Source organism: Capsicum annuum, chromosome 9 (assembly GCF_002878395.1).
Source record: "Capsicum annuum cultivar UCD-10X-F1 chromosome 9, UCD10Xv1.1, whole genome shotgun sequence".
In the NCBI taxonomy this organism is placed as follows: domain Eukaryota; kingdom Viridiplantae; phylum Streptophyta; class Magnoliopsida; order Solanales; family Solanaceae; genus Capsicum; species Capsicum annuum.
Window position 1 is genome coordinate 216,026,669 of NC_061119.1, and position 18,784 is coordinate 216,045,452.

At 38.1% G+C, this 18,784-nt stretch overlaps 2 protein-coding genes across 2 annotated transcripts; one reads left to right on the forward strand and one right to left on the reverse strand.

The window, feature by feature from the left end:
• Positions 1–200: 200 nt before the first annotated feature.
• LOC107840965 (zinc finger CCCH domain-containing protein 64) lies at positions 201–9,526 on the reverse strand. Its single transcript, XM_016684929.2, has 10 exons — positions 9,358–9,526; positions 7,093–7,366; positions 5,769–5,898; positions 5,557–5,673; positions 4,701–4,818; positions 3,700–4,136; positions 3,284–3,569; positions 2,313–2,406; positions 1,147–1,277; positions 201–759 (listed from the first exon to the last, which is right to left on the reverse strand). Exons 1-10 carry the CDS (start codon positions 9,430–9,432, stop codon positions 631–633), a joined length of 1,791 nt encoding a protein of 596 aa, XP_016540415.1. The 5' UTR covers positions 9,433–9,526; the 3' UTR covers positions 201–630.
• Positions 9,527–11,004: 1,478 nt separating this feature from the next.
• On the forward strand, positions 11,005–18,030 carry LOC107840967 (carbamoyl-phosphate synthase small chain, chloroplastic; the record flags this gene model as incomplete). The annotated part of the gene is given in 9 exon segments (XM_047396590.1): positions 11,005–11,188; positions 14,922–15,063; positions 16,172–16,260; positions 16,344–16,404; positions 16,481–16,548; positions 16,647–16,775; positions 17,027–17,136; positions 17,225–17,572; positions 17,865–18,030. Coding segments are annotated over 9 exon segments (1,240 nt in total), but the record flags the coding sequence as incomplete, so codon positions are not given.
• Positions 18,031–18,784: the final 754 nt, after the last annotated feature.

The window sequence follows — 18,784 nt, forward strand, 5'->3', positions numbered from 1 at the left end:
TAACTTTAGACACGTATATCAAAAATTCGGATGTCAAAAGTTTACTTACACAAGTGATACGTCAACCTTTTGGCAAAATTTGCAACTTTTTGTATATTAAAATGTGATTATACAACTTAAGTGAGATTGATATCACTATTTTTCACCTTGTAATATCACTTATTTACAAACAAGAAACAAACAAGGTAATAAAGTTACAATTCATCAAGGATCCAAATATAAAATTATAATTGCATTTTCAGTTTTGAGTTTTGACCAAATTAAAAAAATAAAATATGATTGTGTATTATATCTCGAATAGTTTGAAACAAAACTCACAAGCTCATACATGAACAACTACTTCAATAACCTAACTGACAGGGTGAGTTACATACACGAAAATTGCACTAATGTTGTTGTGTTGCTCAAATATACATCGATTACTCTCCGGTTACAACAGCATCCTGTCGCGTAGCAACAACGTTTTCCAGATAGTCATGTAGCGACTGATCAAGCGTAACACCAACACACGAGCTTAAAGAGTTGCAGATACTTGAAGTTAAGATCGAAGCACAGGAGCAAAGAGAACCTCAAGTCGCAGAACATGGACACAAGTGAAAGAGCTCGAGTGTTACATCTTTCCCGGCTATCCTATTGATTTGGATCGTATTCTTGAAATGCGTTCTTGAATCTCTCGGCCATTTTAGTTTCGTCTTCCTTACCTAACTTACAGTTTCTCCAATCAGCTTTATCTGCTACATTCAACAAGCCTGCTAAAACCTGTGTGGCATTCATGCAATATTGCAGCTGTTACTAAAGTGCAGTTATAGCTGTCAAGGATGCAAATGCAGTTATAGCTGTCAAGGATGCAAACTAAGCGACTATCACCTGTCGAAAATTTTAGCAAAACGATAAATTACTAGAATAAGGGGATGCTTGCAAGGATGAAACTAGGTAAATATTCATGGAAGTTCTTTCTGCTATATGAACATTTCATTTATATGCTAAATCCCACTCTTCCTCTCCCTCCCCGGGCAAAGCCAACTAACAGTTTCCGTTCTCCCCCTTTGCAACGTTGGAGACTCAAAATCCAAATGTCATAGCTGAAGGTGGAGGACAAATTCTACGCTAGTCTATCTTTCCTTCCCTTGTCAGAGAACATCTTACCTCGCGACCAAATTGAGCTGGGAAGTTTTCATTCTCCTCGACAACATGTAACAAGATATCGCCTCCAGGAACTTCAACATAAAATAAGCCGCAATTTCTGTCAAACTGTGTCCGCAAGGCTGGTCTTCCTTCTGCAGTAAACAGAAAGCACCAGCATGTTATCTAGAATGAGATGAGAAAAGATTTTAATGAGAAAACCAGAAGTTTAGAATTTAGCATCTGCAATGCGATCTTGTATAACAATGCTTAGAGTTACCAGTTGATTAGAACTTGCAAAATAGGTCTATATAATGGGGAACTTCGCGTATAGTGCGACTTTAGTGCACTGGGCTGCCCTTTTTTTTATAACGCGGGAGTAACCTATGCACCAAAAGGTATGTGGACATACGCTAAATATGGTATACTATCAAAAGTAATTGTTCACATCCAATTTGGCACTCGTCAGCTTCTCAAGCAAATGATATTCAGTCCTATAGTCATAGGCTCATGGAGAAATTTCCTTTAGTGCTGAAGAAACTTGCGTAGCTTACCTGACTCATCTGATACAGAACTCTTATGACCAGCAAGTAAGCTACTCCTTCTGTCCCAATTTATGTGGCACACTTTCCTTTTTAGTCCGTCCCAAAAAAATGTCACTTTTCTATTAAGTAGAAACAATTTAACTTTAAAATTCACCTTTTACCCTTAATGAAATGATTTATAGCCACACAAATGCTCATGGAGTGTTTTAGACACAAATTTCTAAAAGTCTTCCTTTTTTTCTTAAACTTTGTGGTAAGTCCAACAGTGGTACATCAATTGGGACGGAGGGAGTTGTAAATTTCAGCAGAAAGGACCTTAAGGTGATGCAGAAGATCTTCTCACAAAGGCAATCGGCATATAATTCTTTTTCGGTATTAAGAAAGTGTTGGAGATATTAACCTTCCTAGGATACACTCCATGCTCATAAAGACATTCAAAGAAACTACTCATTTTGGTCTGTATACGCTTTCCAGGAAATTAAAGGACAACGACAAGTAGCTAAAGCTGAGGCATGAATGAACAGCTGAGCTATTTTTTCCACTGTTCTATTTTCTGTACCTTATCCAGTCTTCAATTTATAAACTGGTTAGGGGGTGTGGCAGGGATTCAGGATCTCACAGCCTAGTATAATAAAGGAACCGTACCTTTAACCATAGTAAACTTGAATCCCAATTTTTCAGCAGCCATGTTAAAAATATCTCGAACCACAGATGCCCTGGACGAGGGAATAGGAACAACCTACAATAGACCCAACGAGTGGAGGTTAAAATAATGATAAGTGAACAATAATAAAGAAGGAAAAGTAATGGACTAACGAACTGTGACATGAGAACAACAATTACACAATTATATTATTAATTTTTTTTTAGAAAAAGAGATTGATCTATGAAGGCAAGGGCGCAAGGCAGCTGTAATTTGCCCCAAGGTATCCAAATAAAAGGTGCAATTAAGGCTCTGCCTTTTGGATGTCTTCATTGTAAGCCTCGCACGTGCATCAATCATGTTGAACCCTGATTAAGTTTTTCTTCTCAACCACAGTGTAGCTAAACTGTACTCAATTTTTGACAAGTTTCCTCAAATCAGTCTTTTATTCAACATTTTTCTTTGGTTGGATCTCTCACTCGTAAGTTAAATATAAATATTGAGTCCTGTTAGCCAAATATTTGTGCTTCATGGAGAATGCCTCACTGTGAGTGATAACACTGACAACTCTTTCACGAAGAACTGAATACTGAGAAAAAACAATCAAGTAATGGCATGGCATTCTATTGGAGGTTTTCTAATCGATCACAGTACTCAGGATTCGTTTGTGCTTATTCAGAGTTCCTATGGCCAGAGATCACAAATAGGAAAATACATGAATGGGCTGCTACATAACACCTTTTTCTTAAGTACAAGACAGCTGCAACATTTTCACCATATCTTATGAAAGAAGATTGCTTCTATAGCTTAAAGAAAAAGCAAAACATTTAAAGTAAGGTATGCTTATATACAAACCAATTCTTAAGGACAGAATGGTGGAATAGACATATCTTCTTCTTTTTTTCCGTTTTTTAAATGATCAACAACACAGGCATACATTTCTTGCAATGCATGAATGTTAATTTTTATATACCTGAAGATTGGCATGAGTTCCTCGTTTATTTACCCACTCAAAGAAAACTGTTTCCTTCCCTTGCTTTTTGAAGTAAGCTTTGAGGCCGCTTTGAAGTTGGTCCAATTCCTTTTCACATTCCAGCGGAAGAGATAACGTATTGGGTGTGTGTTCAATGGGCAAAATCAGCACATGATCTGGTAGTAAAGGTCCTTTAGCAAGTGCACAGTAGTAATTTTCTCCAACACTAGTGATGAGATGTGACTCCACATTCGGGCTTGACAAACAAAACCAACATTCCCTTGACCTGAAAAACAGTTATAGTTACCACAAAGCTTATTATAAAAGCAAGGGAGCACTAATGAAGGCTTACAAGCCAGTAAACATTGATACTGCAACATCATTAAGAAATATCAAGTAGTTCGATAAATATCAACCTGTTAGAGCTTGCTGCCCTAGGTGCTGATCTGTCACCTTCTTCCTGCAAACTGTGCTTGAAGTTGCAATCAGGACCTTTTTTACATTTTCCCTTGTTGAGAAAGTCAAAACACACACCTCTTGAGTATTGTTCCGAAGCTTCTTCATCATGCCTAAATTGGCACTTGTTTCCTCTTGGACAAGAGCCAGAAGAGACAAATTTAAAGCAGAGTCTGTCATCACCACCATCACCATGTTTCTGCCTTTTCTTCGATACATCATATCTCCAATACTGTGACTCAGAAGTACTATCAGTGGGCCTCTTTGTTGCTCCCTCAGGTGGGGCTGATTTGTCAACATTCGTATATGGACATAAAGTAGTGTTTGGTGGCTTTGCACTAAGCTCAGCTTTCGACATTGTTGATGCTGGAGTGGGAGATATTGCATGAATAAATTTCTGCAGAGAATTCATGCATAAAATGAGGATTCAAAATGATACAAAGGGGTGAGGTAGACCTAAAATCACAGAGAAGTCTTGAAAGACCAAGGAATGGATGCAGACTTTGCTACGAAGATAAGTCCTGCATTTGTCAGCAGATATGTCTTTCATTTCAGTTATAGACTTGTATGCATTTAAAAGCAAGTGTAAAATGCAGCAACCGTCTAGTTTTTGAGACTCTAATTCACCTTATATCTTATAAGGGCATTTCAAAATTTGAAAACTATATCTGAAATTCATCACAAAAATGAATAGATTCTAAGAGCTTCTGTAGCATTTGAGAATATATAATCATTATCAACAAGTTTGACGTTCAACCTTAACTATGTGGCATAATTTTTTTGATGGTAACAGCGGGTGGGGGTGAGGACAGAGTGTGTGTTTAAGGACGACAGTCAGCAAAATTAGAGAAATTAAATAATGTTTGATTAAATCGATATGTGATAGAACTGCTTAAGATGCAGACAGAATCTTTACAAATACTCACACGAAACTTAAATCAAAGGCCGGGTGTAGCGGTACCTGTTTATCTTTGTTTCCAACAGGAGATAAGCCCAAAAAGCGAGTTGCGTGTAGAGCATCAACATTAGCATACGGTTCACGATCAAAGTATACACCCATAGTTCCTGCAACATGATACCTACCAGTGAAACAATTTCAGTTGGGGAAAAGTTCATATCTATGGATTTATTGGGCAACAAAGTACAAATTGAAAGTTTTGGTTCATTAAAATGAAAAAAGTCATCATTAAAAAAAATGAAAAACAAACTAGAAAGCAACAGAAATTTTCTGACTGTAATAGCATTTCTTTTAAAATAGAAGGATTACAACATAGCCATTTGAACAGATACTGTACATCCTTCACATGAACAGTTACATGGTCAATTCTCCGAAAGTTGAGAATGAATCTTTTGAAATTCTACTTAATTTCTCAGATTGACATCCAGTAAGCTGACTGCCAAATGCAAATCCCCACCGCTTAATTTTATCTCAGGTTAAGCCTAAGTATATCAAGGACAAACATGTCCGCTGCAAAATAAACTCTTGGAAAAGATTACCAGTTCAGCCACGAGATAAAGAAGATGAGTGACACATATCACCTCAAATTAACTATGAAATCGAAACCCAACCTAGGTGTGATGAAGCTTGCACTATTAATGGATTAGAAAAATAAGCTGAATGTAAAAAGAGTCAGTGGAAGCATATATAGATATACAAACAATAAATTTTGTACTACAAAAGTAAAATGAAAAATTCCACGTAGTTGGCTTCAAATTTGAGGAGTTCAATTTTTCTTCTCCAAAGGCTGAGAAGAAATGTTCAAAATGAAGGTAGCAAACTCAACAACTGAACTACACTTTGAGAAAAGATCACTTACCGAGGCTTAATCTCAGTTACTAATTCCGACACAGTGGGATCATTCCTAGCTGAATCGGAAATTTCTCCAGGAACTTTTGATGTCGTTCTATTCGTTACTCCACTGGGCCACTCGTTAGTGTTTTTCAATTAAGGAAAACAAAGAGATAGTATAGAGTACTTGGAATGGAGTGTGAAGAAAATGAGTGAGATCGATATAAAAGCAAAGGATATGTAAGAAATATGTCAACTGTTTCTGGATCCTCTGCTAAAGCCCGCAAAGCATCAACATCGTCTTGATTGTATGTTCCAAATTGAGTTCCACTTGGAGATCGCCTACCAGATAAGTATGCCACAGATAATCCTAAACATGAGTAAAGTATATCAGCTATCATATCCAACAAAAGGTCTAAAAATATTGTTCAGCCATGCACCTCCATCAAAGAAAACTGTAATTCGATACAGAGACATAATATGAAACCCTAATATCTTTCAGTCTCATTATTACAGAGACATGAGCTTAGACACCCCCTGTTTGGTGAGATTCTAATCTCACAAAGTAAACTAACCTATCAATAGGATGAACCTTCCAAATTCAGGGGAAATCTCAGGGTTATTGTGGACTGGACGCAGTTATTACAAAATAAAATTGAATAAGAAAGTAGTAACAACAACAATAATATCAATTGGTCAACCAACTGTGCCTCAATCCCAAATGAACTGAGGAAAAGAAAACTAGACAATTAAGCAAAAAAGCACACAACTTCACCAAATTAAGATAAATTGTGTGTTGTTTAGATGTGCTCACAACACGGTCCCTTTTTCCTTTTGGATATTGTATCTAGTATGGTGCTTAGATGCGCTAGTAAAAAGTTTCAATTTTCAAATCTTAGACATCAGAATCTCACAACGTATAACTTGCAAATACAACTGTCCACTATCTTTAATCTGGAAGGTACCTGATGAAGTAGTAGAGGTGTGCATAAACTGGCTTGGGCAACCAATAAGCATAAAAAAAGGCAGCCCGGTGCACTAAAGCTACCACTATGCGCGGTGTCCGGGGAAGGGCCCCACCACAAGGATGTATTGTACGCAGCCTTACCTTGCATTTCTGCCAGAGGCTGCTTCCAAGGCTTGAACCCGTGACCTCCTAGTCACATGGTAGCAACTTTACCAGTTACTCCAACGCTCCCCTTCTAAATGCAGACCAATAAGCATACTATCAAAAAATTTTCAACTACATAAAAATATATAATATACATACACACACCTCCCCTAGTAGGAGTAGATGCAGACAACACCCCAGGGTGTGGCCTAGTGGTAACAAAGTAGGTTGAATCATGAGGTCTCGGGTTCAAATTCTAGACGAGGCAAAAATGGGAAGTGTTTTTTCCGCGAGAAATCTCAAGGTGGACCGGACACTACGATTAATTAAAAGAAAAAACGTATGCAGACACATCCACTTCTGAGCTGCCTGTTCAGTCATTACAATAAAACTTTCATGTTTGTTGAGCAAATTGGAATAAAATGATAAACGCGGTGTTGGTTAAGGTCTTACCATGAAAGCTAAACTTCCCACTTCCTTTCAACCAATACAAATTGTCACAGACCCTATAGCCCTCCATCTTAAACCCTTTATTACTCGGGTCCTTCAACGCTTCTGATAATATTTTTGGGGACCCCGCACCATAATCGCCAATGAAATAGGTTGGTATCGGAATCTTGAAACGACCCTCAATGTAGCCATTGAATTCCTCAAGCCCCTCAACTGAATCAGGGAAAAACTGGCCCACGCAAAGAAGAGCATCAAATGGACCAGCTGCCTTGTTCACCTGAAAGAGTTCACGTTCAGCTCTAAACTACAACAAGAAGATACCCAGTGCAGTCCCATAAAGTAAGGTCTGGAGAGGGTACATGGGGAGGGTAGAGCGTACGAAGACCTTACCCTTACCTCAAAAGTTGAGAGGCTGTTTCCGATAGACTATCGGCTCAAGAAAAAAAAGTCCAAAAGAAGTAACAGAAGTTAAAGCATAGCAAAGACTACTGAGCAGTAACTACAATTAAAAAAAAAACACGATAATCGAAGTACAAGGAACAACAGAAAGCAACGTAAACCGAAGCGCAAGAAACTACCTGAGCAATACTACGACTACTAGGATGGACGGATAGCTAAACAGCGCAGTACTACCTACTAACCTTCTATCCCTGTCCTCCACAACCTCCTATCAGTCATGTCCTCGGTAAGCTAAAACAACATCATATTTCAACTCTAAACTAAGTAGTTGATATTTAAATAGAAATAGGCAATCCAGAATTTGAAGACATCAAACTATGAACGTTCTTCTTTTTCTAAAACGGGAACCCTGAATTAGTCGTGGTGCACCTGTGCACCCCGGGATTAGTCGGGGCTCGAAGAGTCTCGGACACCCGGTGCAAGTCAAAAAAAAAAAACGGATCCAAAATTTAAACTTTATAAGTACTCTTAAAATGTTCTTATTTTTCTTTTATAACCGTGGTGTCCGGGTTGCGTGCACCTCAACTTATTTTAGGAAAAATATCATAAACATACACCTTAACTTACCATATTTACACAAATCTCACCCTTACAAAGTAATCACAAAAAATCCAACTTATTATATATCTTCGTTGAATGTATCGGGAGTTAATTACGTATCTCGACAGACCCAAAATCGAAAAAAATATATAGGGAGCTAATTATGTATCCCCACAAAGAAAAAAATGTACCTTCGTTGGACATATAATGTATCTTTCGGGAAAAATGTATCGGAAGCTAATTATGTATCTCTACAAAGAAGAAAAATGCATCTTCGTTGGATGTATCTGAAGCTAATTATTTATCTCTACAAAGGAAAAAATATATCTTCGTTGGATGTATTATGTATCTCGACAGATTCAAAAACAGAAAAATGTATCGAGGGCTAATTCTGTATCTTTACAACGAAAAAAATATATCATTCATTGGATGTATTAGGAGCTAATTATGTATCTCGATAGAGACAAAATCATAAAAAAAAAGTATCTAAAACTAATTATGTATCTCTACAAAGAAAAAAAATTATATCTTCATTGGATGTATTGGGAGCTAATTATGTATCTCGACAGATCCAAAATCGAGATTTTCAGTAATTATGCAAAATAGCAAAGTTTTCTGTAATTAAGCTCCAAACTGTCGGAATTTATGTTGTTTGCCCCTTATTTTATAAGGACGCCTCCCACCTCCCACCATAAATAGGTACCATGTAACTATTATCCACCCAGACTACAACATATGTGTGTACATATATATAATGCAAAATGTCAGTATTTTTTGTAATTAAGCTCCAAACTGTCAGAATTTATGTCGTTTGCCCCTTATTTTATAAGGACACCTCCCACCTCCCACCATAAACAGGTACCCACCCAGACTACAACATGTGTGTGTACATATATATTATGCAAAATGTCAGTATTTTCTGTAATTAAGTTCCAAACTGTCGGAATTTATGTTGTTTGTCCCTTATTTTATAAGGACACCTCCCACCATAACCAGGTACCATGTAACTTTATCCACCCAGACTACAACATGTGTGTCTACATATATATTCAGTATTTTCTGTAATTAACCTCCAAACTGTCGGAATTTATGTTGTTTGCCCCTTATTTTATAAGGACACCTCCCACCTCCCACCACAAACAGGTACCAGGTAACTTTATCCACCCAACTACAACATATGCCAAAAGATCACCTAACCTTTTATGTATACATAACATATATAAAAAAAAAAAAATGGTGGATAAATGGATGATAGTAAAGAATACGAACCGAAGAAACGCGTTTGAATAGCTGATTGAGACGGCCTTGTACATCACCACATAGGAGAATTTTGAGAGGAGCCATTAGTGAGAAAGCTGAAACTGTGAGAGCTTAGAGGGAGAATGAGAAGAAAAAGTGAAGAGTGAGGGTATTGGGCCAAATCCTGTACTGGGTTTTCAGGCCCAATATGTAAAAGTTGTTATACATAAGTTAGATACTATTTTATTGACTTGGATAGGGGTGGACGTTCGGTATTTGATTTGGTATTTTCAAAGTTCGAATTCGGTAATTCCATAATCGATATTTGAACATAGATATCACATACCATACTTATGAACATCGGTTCGTTAATTCGGTAATCGGTAAATTAAACTTCGGCTCGGTACGGTATTTGGTTTTGTCATATTAAAGTTGGAGAAGTGTAAATGTACGTTTAAACTTCAAAGAGTATATTTAATAGAAACCTTATTTAGTATTTTTTTTTCTTTTTACGAATATATTACCAAGTTTCAAGAGATTTTTTGAAATGACTAATACTATTGTCTATTGGGTTGGTTAGACATACACACACACATATATATATATAATTCGATATTCGATAAATACCAAATACCAAACGGTATTAATATCTTGAACCAAACTCAATCCTGAATACCAAAATATTATAATTTTACTCCCAAATACCATACCAAATACCAAATTACCGAATATCAATTACCAATTTTTTCAGTTCGGTTTGGTAATTCGATTTTCGGTATTTTATGCCCAGCTCTAGACTTGGCCTATTAAAAATAGGAGAAATAATATAAACATAAACGTTAATTTATTATATTTATACAAATATCCACCCGTATAAAGTAATTATAAAAATCTCAACTAATTATTTATCTTTCGTTGGATGTATCGGGAGCTGATCGTGTATTTCGACAGACCCAAAATCGAAAAAATGTATCGCGAGCTAATTATATATCTTTACAAAGAAAAAAAAATCTATCTTCATTGGATGTGTCGTGAGCTAATTATGTATCTCGACAGACCAAAAATCAAGATTTTCAATAATTATGTCAAATGTCGCGATTTTCTATAACTAAGCTTCAAATTATCGGGATGTATGTTGTTTCCCCTTAAAAATAACATCAATATTGTGTGTAAAAATATTTATTTGTTTACAAGAATATTCTTTATAAATACGATTGAAAATATGTGAAAAAATGCCCCTAAGGGGTGGTTGAGTTGGTTTGAGGGGGACTTGCGGGTTCGATCCACTCCTAATGTCTTCTCAATCAAGCTCGTCGCACGGGGTTATCTAGTGTGGTTTACATCTTCTATGTGGTTTGTGAGCTATTGCACAGGGAGGGGAGCTCGTCGGTGTGCTCACCCGAAGGGCAAAGGCCGCCGCAGCTGCGGATTTTCATGGAGTTTCCCAAAAAAAAGTATTTTTAACCATCATTAAAAACTACAGTACTCTTACATTGCTAATACCATGATTTTATCATGCATTATTTAGCATAATATCAAACAAAGTGAAAGTATATTAGGGCTATTCTTGTAAATCAATCCCAATTGTGGCTATTATATGCAATAGTTCATATAGGTCTGGCCCAAATAATAATCCTCTCACTAGGGGCCTTCAGTATATATATAATATATAATATATATCAAAATATTTTCGGAGAAAAATAGAATTTGTTTTGGAATTTGGAGCTAAGTACTATGGATTGTGCATTTACTACTACTCACAATGCAGTATCTGCCACAGCAATAACCAATTTCTATTCATCGAAAAAATCTTCAAATTTCAGATTTTTCACTGTTAAATGTTCGAATAATCTTTCTGCAGGTTAGTCTTTTATTTTTCCTTTTTGTATCTTAATTTTTTTGTTAATTATTGCTGTGTCCGAGCTAGTATTCGTGCAGCTCGATTAAATACACGAGATACCTATTACCTCGACTAATTTTTTCATTATAACTATAGCATCTGGGGTAGCTTTTGCACACCTCAACTAGACTAAATTCACGAAAAACGTGTCACCTGGTGTGTAGCTTTATTTATTTATTTATTTATTTTGATAATTGTGGTATTCGGATTAGTTTTCGGGTGCATGGACTAAAATACATGTGCCACCTGTCACCTCAGACCAGCAACACATAATTGATAACTTTGTCTAGTGCCCAACAAGGCGAGGACATATGGGAAGAATCACCTAGTGTTTGTGTATCTTCATTTTTGTATAACTGTGGTGTCTGGGACTAGCTTTTGCACACCTCTACTAAATTCACTAGCTTTTGCACACCTCTACTAAATTCACGGAATACGTGTTACCTCCCACCAGCTAAAACATGTAGGATAGACGGAAAAAATCACCTAGTGTATGCGTATATTTATTTATTTATTTATTTGTTGATAACTGTGGAATTCGGGCCATCTTTTGAGCACCTCGACTAAATACATATGCTACTTGCCACCTCCTACCAGCAGCACATAATAGATAATTTTGTCCAGTGCCCAACAAGGCGAGGATATATGGGAAGAATCACCTAGTGTTTATGTAGCTTCATTTTTTACTATAACTGTGGTGTCGGGGCTAGCTTTTGTACACCTCGACTAAATTTACGGGATACGTGTCATCTCCCACTAGCAACAACATCTAGGATAGATGGGAAAAATCACCTAGTGTTTGTGTATCTTTATTTATTTTTTTGATAACCATGGTATTCGGACCAAATTTCAAGCACCTGAACTAAATACACGTGCTACCTGCCACCTCTCACAAGCAACACGTAATAGATAACTTTGTGTAGTGCCCAACAGGGTGAGGACATAAGGGAAGAATCACCTAGTGTTTGTGTATCTTCATTTTTTACTATAATCGTGGTGTTTAGAGCTAGCTTTTGTACACCTCAACTAATTCACGGAATACGTGTCACCTCCTACCAGAAATAACATCTAGGATAGATGTGAAGAACACCTAGTGTATGTGTAGCTTTATTTATTTATTTATTTATTTATTGATAACTGTGGAATTCGGGCCAGCTTTTGAGCACCTCGACTAAATACATGTGCTACCTGCCACCTCCCACCAGCAATACATAATAGATAACTTTGTCCAGTGCCCAACAAGGCGAGGACATATGGGAAGAATCACCTAGTGTTTGTGTATCTTCATGTTTGTATCTGAATTTATGTGTATTTTCTTGTTGTTTTTCAATTATTTTAAGTGTAAATTAAAGACGGATTTAGGATTTGAAGCTTATGAGTTTGTTTGTTTTCACTTAGTGGGTTGTAAATTAAAAATTTCTACATACTCAACTAAGTAAATACAAGGCTTGGACCAAAGGTTTAGTCTTTCTTTTTTTTTCTAACCGTGGTCTTTGGGTCAACTTGCATGCGCCTCGACGAAATCCACAGGATGCCTGCCACCTTCCACTAGCAATATGTATGCGGTAACTTTGTCCTATGTTGCTCGGGCTTTTCAAAAATGTCATTGGGTTCGTGTCGGATCCTCCAAAAATATCCGACATGGGTGTGGCAATATTTAATAATAGTCCGAGCAACTTAGTACACTAAGGCTAGAACAGATGGGAAGAATTCACCTTGTATTTTTGTTTTCATTAGAAATTGAACGTGATTAGATAGGAAGGTGTGGAGGACGCGGATAAGAGTAGAAGGTTAGTGCCTGCGGGTGGGCCGTAGTCGGAAGCTAGGAGAGCTTTGGGGTAGGGGTATTGTGGGTGAGGGTGCCTTTGGTTTGTTAGTATAGGGTTCTACTGTGTGGGTGTCTTATTTTTATTGTTCCAACGTGTTTCATGCTTTATTATGAATTTACTTATTATTCTTTGTCCTGAGCCGGGGGTCTATCGGAAACAGCCTTGCTACCTCTCCGGAGGTAGTAGTATGAACTGCGTACATTTTACCCTCCCCAGACCCCACTGTGTGGGAATACACTGGGTTTGTAGTTGTTGTAGAAATTGAACGTGAGACTTCATGGTGCTCAACTCAGGTCATTGATCACTAGGCCACAACTTGGGTGCCAAAGTTTTGGTCTTTTTCTGTTTTCCTAACCATAGTCTGTGGGCCAACTTGCACTCACCTCGACTAAATTCACGGGATACCTGCCGCCTTCTAACAGCAACATGTATGAGGTATCTTTGCCCACCTAGGCTAGTAGAACAGATGGAAAGAAATCACCTAGTGTTTTTGTTTCTGCTGGAAATTGAACCTGAGATTTCATGGTGCTCAACTCACGTCATTGACCACTAGGCAAAAGCACAACTTGGGTGCCAAAGCTTTAGTCTTTTAATGACCAATATGACTTCCTGCAGCAAAAGAGACCAAAACTTTGCTGAAATATTCAAGTAAGGTAATTTTTATGGATATAATAATACCAAGGAGGTCTATCGGAAACAACCTCTCTGCCTCCAGCGTAGAAATAAGGTCTGCGTACATTCTACCCTCCTCAGAATCCACTTGAAGGATTAGAATGTGTTCGTTGTTGTTGTTAATAGTACCAAGGAGGCATTGGCAAAAGCAGAAAAAGATGAGGAGCACTGTTGCTGCTATATTAAATCTTTAGAGAATGCAAGAATTCGAAAAAATAAGCTGGAGACACCGTCATGCTGCACTAAAAAATGTAAACTTTGTATGCATTGTACTTTATAAAAGATGAAAAAGTAAGAATAAAGAGAACAAGAATATAGAGGTGCTGAAGAAAAGCTCCTCTGTCCGTTCTGTGCCTATTTGGATAGAACGGAAAAATAGGGCCTTTGAGGGGATTTAAGATTGTACTGCTAGAATAAATTTGCATAGCTTGAAGCTATGCTGTTTAGAATCTTCAAAAATGCCGATGGGTGCATGTTGGATCCTTTAAGAGTAGTACATTTTTGAAGGATCTGACACGGTTGCGGCAACATTTTTGGACAGTCCAAGCAATACAGGCTTGGAGTGAAAGGAATGTTGTAGCTAACTCTGACGATCATCTAATTTTCCGGACTTCCTGCAAGCTTAGAAGGAGCAAAAAGCATTGTAACCTTCTGTAATGTACAGTACCAGTGTAATCCCAATTTGTAGGGTCGTAGGGAGGGTTGAGTCTACCCCTACCTTGCAGGTAGAGAGATTGTTTGGGATAGACCATTTTTGTGTGGCTAAATTAGACGATCTAATGGAACGCAAGCAAACTAAAGCGCCTAGCTTTCTCAAAACTATGAGCTGAGTTAAGACCAACAACTTCCAATGCCTAGTTGCTGAGCTATGGAACATGGGCTTGGAACCAACACATGGACTTTGAACGACATTTTCTCATTTTTGACATAGATAAACTATTGTATAAGCAACACAAAGAGGGTATGTTCTGGGTTTTGGTGTTTTTTATTTTTAGTTTCTCCATAAGCGGAGTCATTTAATTCTGTGTCAATTTCGATATGGCGCGAGTCTGTGTTATCTTTCCATCTTTTAGCTCAGTACTGTTCAATTTTCTTTATATTGTTGTCAATTCATTTTATGAGCTCAAGGACTATTCTCTTTATAAATTAACAGCGTTTATTAGAGCTCTGGATGATTTAATATTTTCCCGCAGGGGCTGCAGGTCTGGTTGAAAGACCTTGGAAGGTAGCAGATGCTAGACTTGTTCTTGAGGATGGTTCAATTTGGAAGGCAAAATCATTTGGTGCTCGTGGAACCCAAGTTGGAGAAGTGGTTTTTAATACCTCGTTAACTGGGTAACACAATTTCTTTCGCTTGCTATTTTTATGACGATGTATCTTCTTAAGAGGATACATTATGTACTAAGTTATCTTTAGCTTTTGGTCTTGTCCAGTTTAGGTGGTAATCAGAGCATTCGTAATGAACTAGTAGAGAAATATTATTGACTTTTTTCGTAATCATTCCCCACACAAATATCTAACAACAACAACAACATACCCAGTATATTCCCACCAAGTGGGGTCTGGGGAGGGTAAGTGTATGCAGTCCATACCACTACCTCAGAGGTGAGATGGAGAGGTTGTTTCCGATAGACCCCCGGCTCAAGATAAGACAATCTAGACAAGGAATGGTAAAAGGATAAAATACAATAGAAATTACCACACCCAATAGTACCATAGACAAGATTCACCAAGTAATAGAATAAATAATACAACATTATGAAATGATACTAGTACTATAGTTACTAACACGGATAACAAAGTCCTCCTACCTACAAGCACTGACGGACTCGCTCCTATTATCCTTCTACCCTAATCGCCTCCTCCACACCTTCCTATCTAGGGTTGTGTCCTTGGTAAGCTGAAGTTGCTCCGTGTCATGTCTAATCACCTCCCTCTAATATTTCTTCGGCCTACCTTTACCTCGGTCTACCTCTACCTCACTTGAATCCCTCCTAGCCAACCTCTCATACCTCCGCAATGCCCCTCCTCATCACATGTACGAACCATCTCAACCTCGCTTCCCTCATCTTGGCTTCCACCGAAGCCACTCCTACCTTATCCCGAATAACCTCATTTCTAATCATATCTTTCCTAGTCTCAACATTACCTTTATCAAAAAAAAATCATATCTTTCCTAGTACACCCACACTGCCACCGTAGAATTCGCATCTCCGCCACCTTCATCTTTTGGATGTGAGACTTCCATTTATTTGATAATGGTGTTCAAATCAACTTGTGTGTATCTTGACTATTCTCCACCGTTAAAGGTGTTGGAACTCTGCCACCAAGGCTACCTCATAGAGTTATTAAGAGAATTTGAGTCTATTTGCTCCACTTGTTGTCTTCTCAGATTCTTTTGAGTGTCTATTTTAAGAGCTATTTCTGTTTCCTGATATTACAGGTATCAGGAGATACTTACAGATCCCAGTTATGCAGGCCAGTTTGTCTTGATGACTAACCCTCATATCGGGAATACTGGGATCAATTTTGGTGTGTTTATTGTTTGCTTCATGACTAATTGTTGTTTTTGCTTGAATAATCTTTTGTAACGGTTTTGGAATTTTTCTGCGCAGATGATGAAGAATCGGTGCAGTGCTTTCTTGCAGGATTAGTCATTAGAAGTTTAAGTATCAGGTTTGGTCGCAAATGACCTGCTTTTCAAATCAAACGATATGATGTTCGTAGTTTTGAACTGTTGTATACTTCTCAGCACGTCAAATTGGAGATGCAAAGAGACACTTGGTGACTATTTGGCTGAAAGGAACATCATGGGTATATGTAAGTCCTACGCATGTCCTATGCGAGACCTCATGTAATTTCCACGTTAAACTGTGAAATTCAATTTTTCTAATATTAGCCACTCTACCATGCAACAGATGATGTCGACACTCGAGCAATTACGCGAAGATTGAGAGAAGACGGAAGCCTCATTGGAGTCTTGAGCACAGAAGATTCAAAAAGCGACGAAGAACTTCTCAAAATGTCCCGTACATGGGATATTGTAGGTTAGTGACTGCCCTTGTTTCTTGAAAGGCAGCCAGTGCACTAAGCTCCTACAATGCACGGGTCTGGGGAAGTGCCGGACCACAAGGGGCTATTGTACGCGGCCTTACCCTGTGCAGGATGCTGTTTCCACAACATGAACCCGTGACCTCCGTGTCACATGGCTGCAAATTTACTAGTTACGTCACTTACGCCAAGGCTCCCCTTATTATAAAATGAAAGAATTTGATTATTAATGTATTACGTTGTTCAGGTGTGGATCTAATCAGTGGTGTTTCATGCAAATCTCCTTACAAATGGGTTGATAGAACTGGCTCAGATTGGGAGTTTAACAATAATGGAAGAAGTAAAGAAACTTTCAACGTCAGTATAGTTAGAGTTTGTTACATTCTGGAAAAGAATGTTGTTTCTGTGAGCAAACTAATTCTTTTTACCCCTCTGGTGCATGAAGGTCGTTGCATATGATTTTGGAATCAAGCATAATATACTTCGGCGCTTAGCATCATACGGCTGTAAAATCACTGTTGTTCCTTCAACATGGCCAGCGTCTGAAACACTAAAGATGAAACCTGACGGGGTTCTTTTCAGCAACGGGCCAGGAGATCCCTCTGCAGTTCCCTATGCAGTTGAAGCTGTAAAAGAACTTATCGGAAAAGTTCCAGTTTTTGGCATTTGTATGGGTCACCAGTTGCTTGGTCAAGCATTGGGGGGTAAGACATTCAAAATGAAATTTGGTCACCACGGAGGAAACCATCCAGTCCTAAACCTTCGAAAAGGCTGTGTTGAGATCAGTGCCCAGGTATATGCACGTGCAACAGAAAACTCTAGCTGATATACTGCTTTGTCGACTCCCGAATTTTCTGTTACAATTGCACCTCAGTTCATCAATGTGTACATCCGTTTGAGCACTACGTTATTGCATAACAATGATGGTCTAGTTTATAGTTTAAATTAGAGCCGTTTGTACTTCAGATTTGTTGCGTGTGTTCACTTGTACAACAACAACATACCCAATGAAATCCCACAAGTGGGGTCTAAGGAGGGTGTGTCCGCATTATATTTTTATAATCTTGACAACTTCCCTTATGCAGAATCACAACTACGCTGTTGACCCCGAGTCTCTTCCAGAAGGTGTAGAGGTGACTCATGTAAATTTGAATGACGGAAGCTGTGCTGGTCTTGCCTCCTCTAAAATGAAGCTGATGTCACTTCAATACCATCCCGAAGCATCTCCAGGGCCTCATGATTCAGATACTGGTAAACATATCCTAACTCGACCCCCTCCTCGTATGCAACAAACTTCTACCACTTGTTTCAGTGGTTGTCTATCTTTAGCTGTGAGCTTTTAATGAATATTGCCGTCTATTATGACTTATGTGGACTTGACGAAGATGATAAGTACGATGTCTAATGATGATGTTACATGGCCAATCACTTCTACAAAAGAAAATTTCTGAAGAATTACTTTATATTGCTGTCTAAGTTGACGAAAGTACTTTTTGCTGATCTTGTGTTCATGATAGCTAGTCGAGTTTCGTCTTGCTTCTCGACGGGATAGGGCTTGGTGGTAGTCTAGAGCATCGTGTCTGTCGTAATTTTAGCCTTATTTGTGTAGTTATGTTTAGGTGGTTGCACTATGTTGCTGATGTTACTATTCCTTGCATGTATGCTTTGCACTGCTTTCCTACTACTTGTCATGTTACCGTCGTTTTTCCTTTCCATTACTACTTTGATTTGCCTCACTTGAGTCGAGGTTCTTTCGGAAACAGCCTCACTATCTCCACAAGGTAGGATTTCACTGTGCTGTGTTCATGATAGCTCTCTTATTTCAGTTTCCATCGGAAACTTTTGAGACAAATAGAATTATAAAAGGGTCAAAATTTATAGAGTAAACCAAAATTTGCTTGAACTTGAATGCAGCCTAAGTTGCTCGGACTCTTCAAAAAATGTCTACAGGTGTGGTGTCGGATCCTCCAAAAATAGTGTATTTTTGAAGGATCCGACACGGGTG

Bases quoted from the DNA above. Each gene is read 5' to 3' on its own strand.
- LOC107840965 (XM_016684929.2), bottom strand. From the start codon at position 9,432: ATGGCTCCTCTCAAAATTCTCCTATGTGGTGATGTACAAGGCCGTCTC. The intron at 4,137-4,700 runs GTACCGCTACAC...AATTCTCTGCAG, and splicing joins TTGGAAACAAAGATAAACAG to AAATTTATTCATGCAATATC. The intron at 760-1,146 runs GTAAGATGTTCT...AATGCCACACAG, and splicing joins CAGCTCAATTTGGTCGCGAG to GTTTTAGCAGGCTTGTTGAA.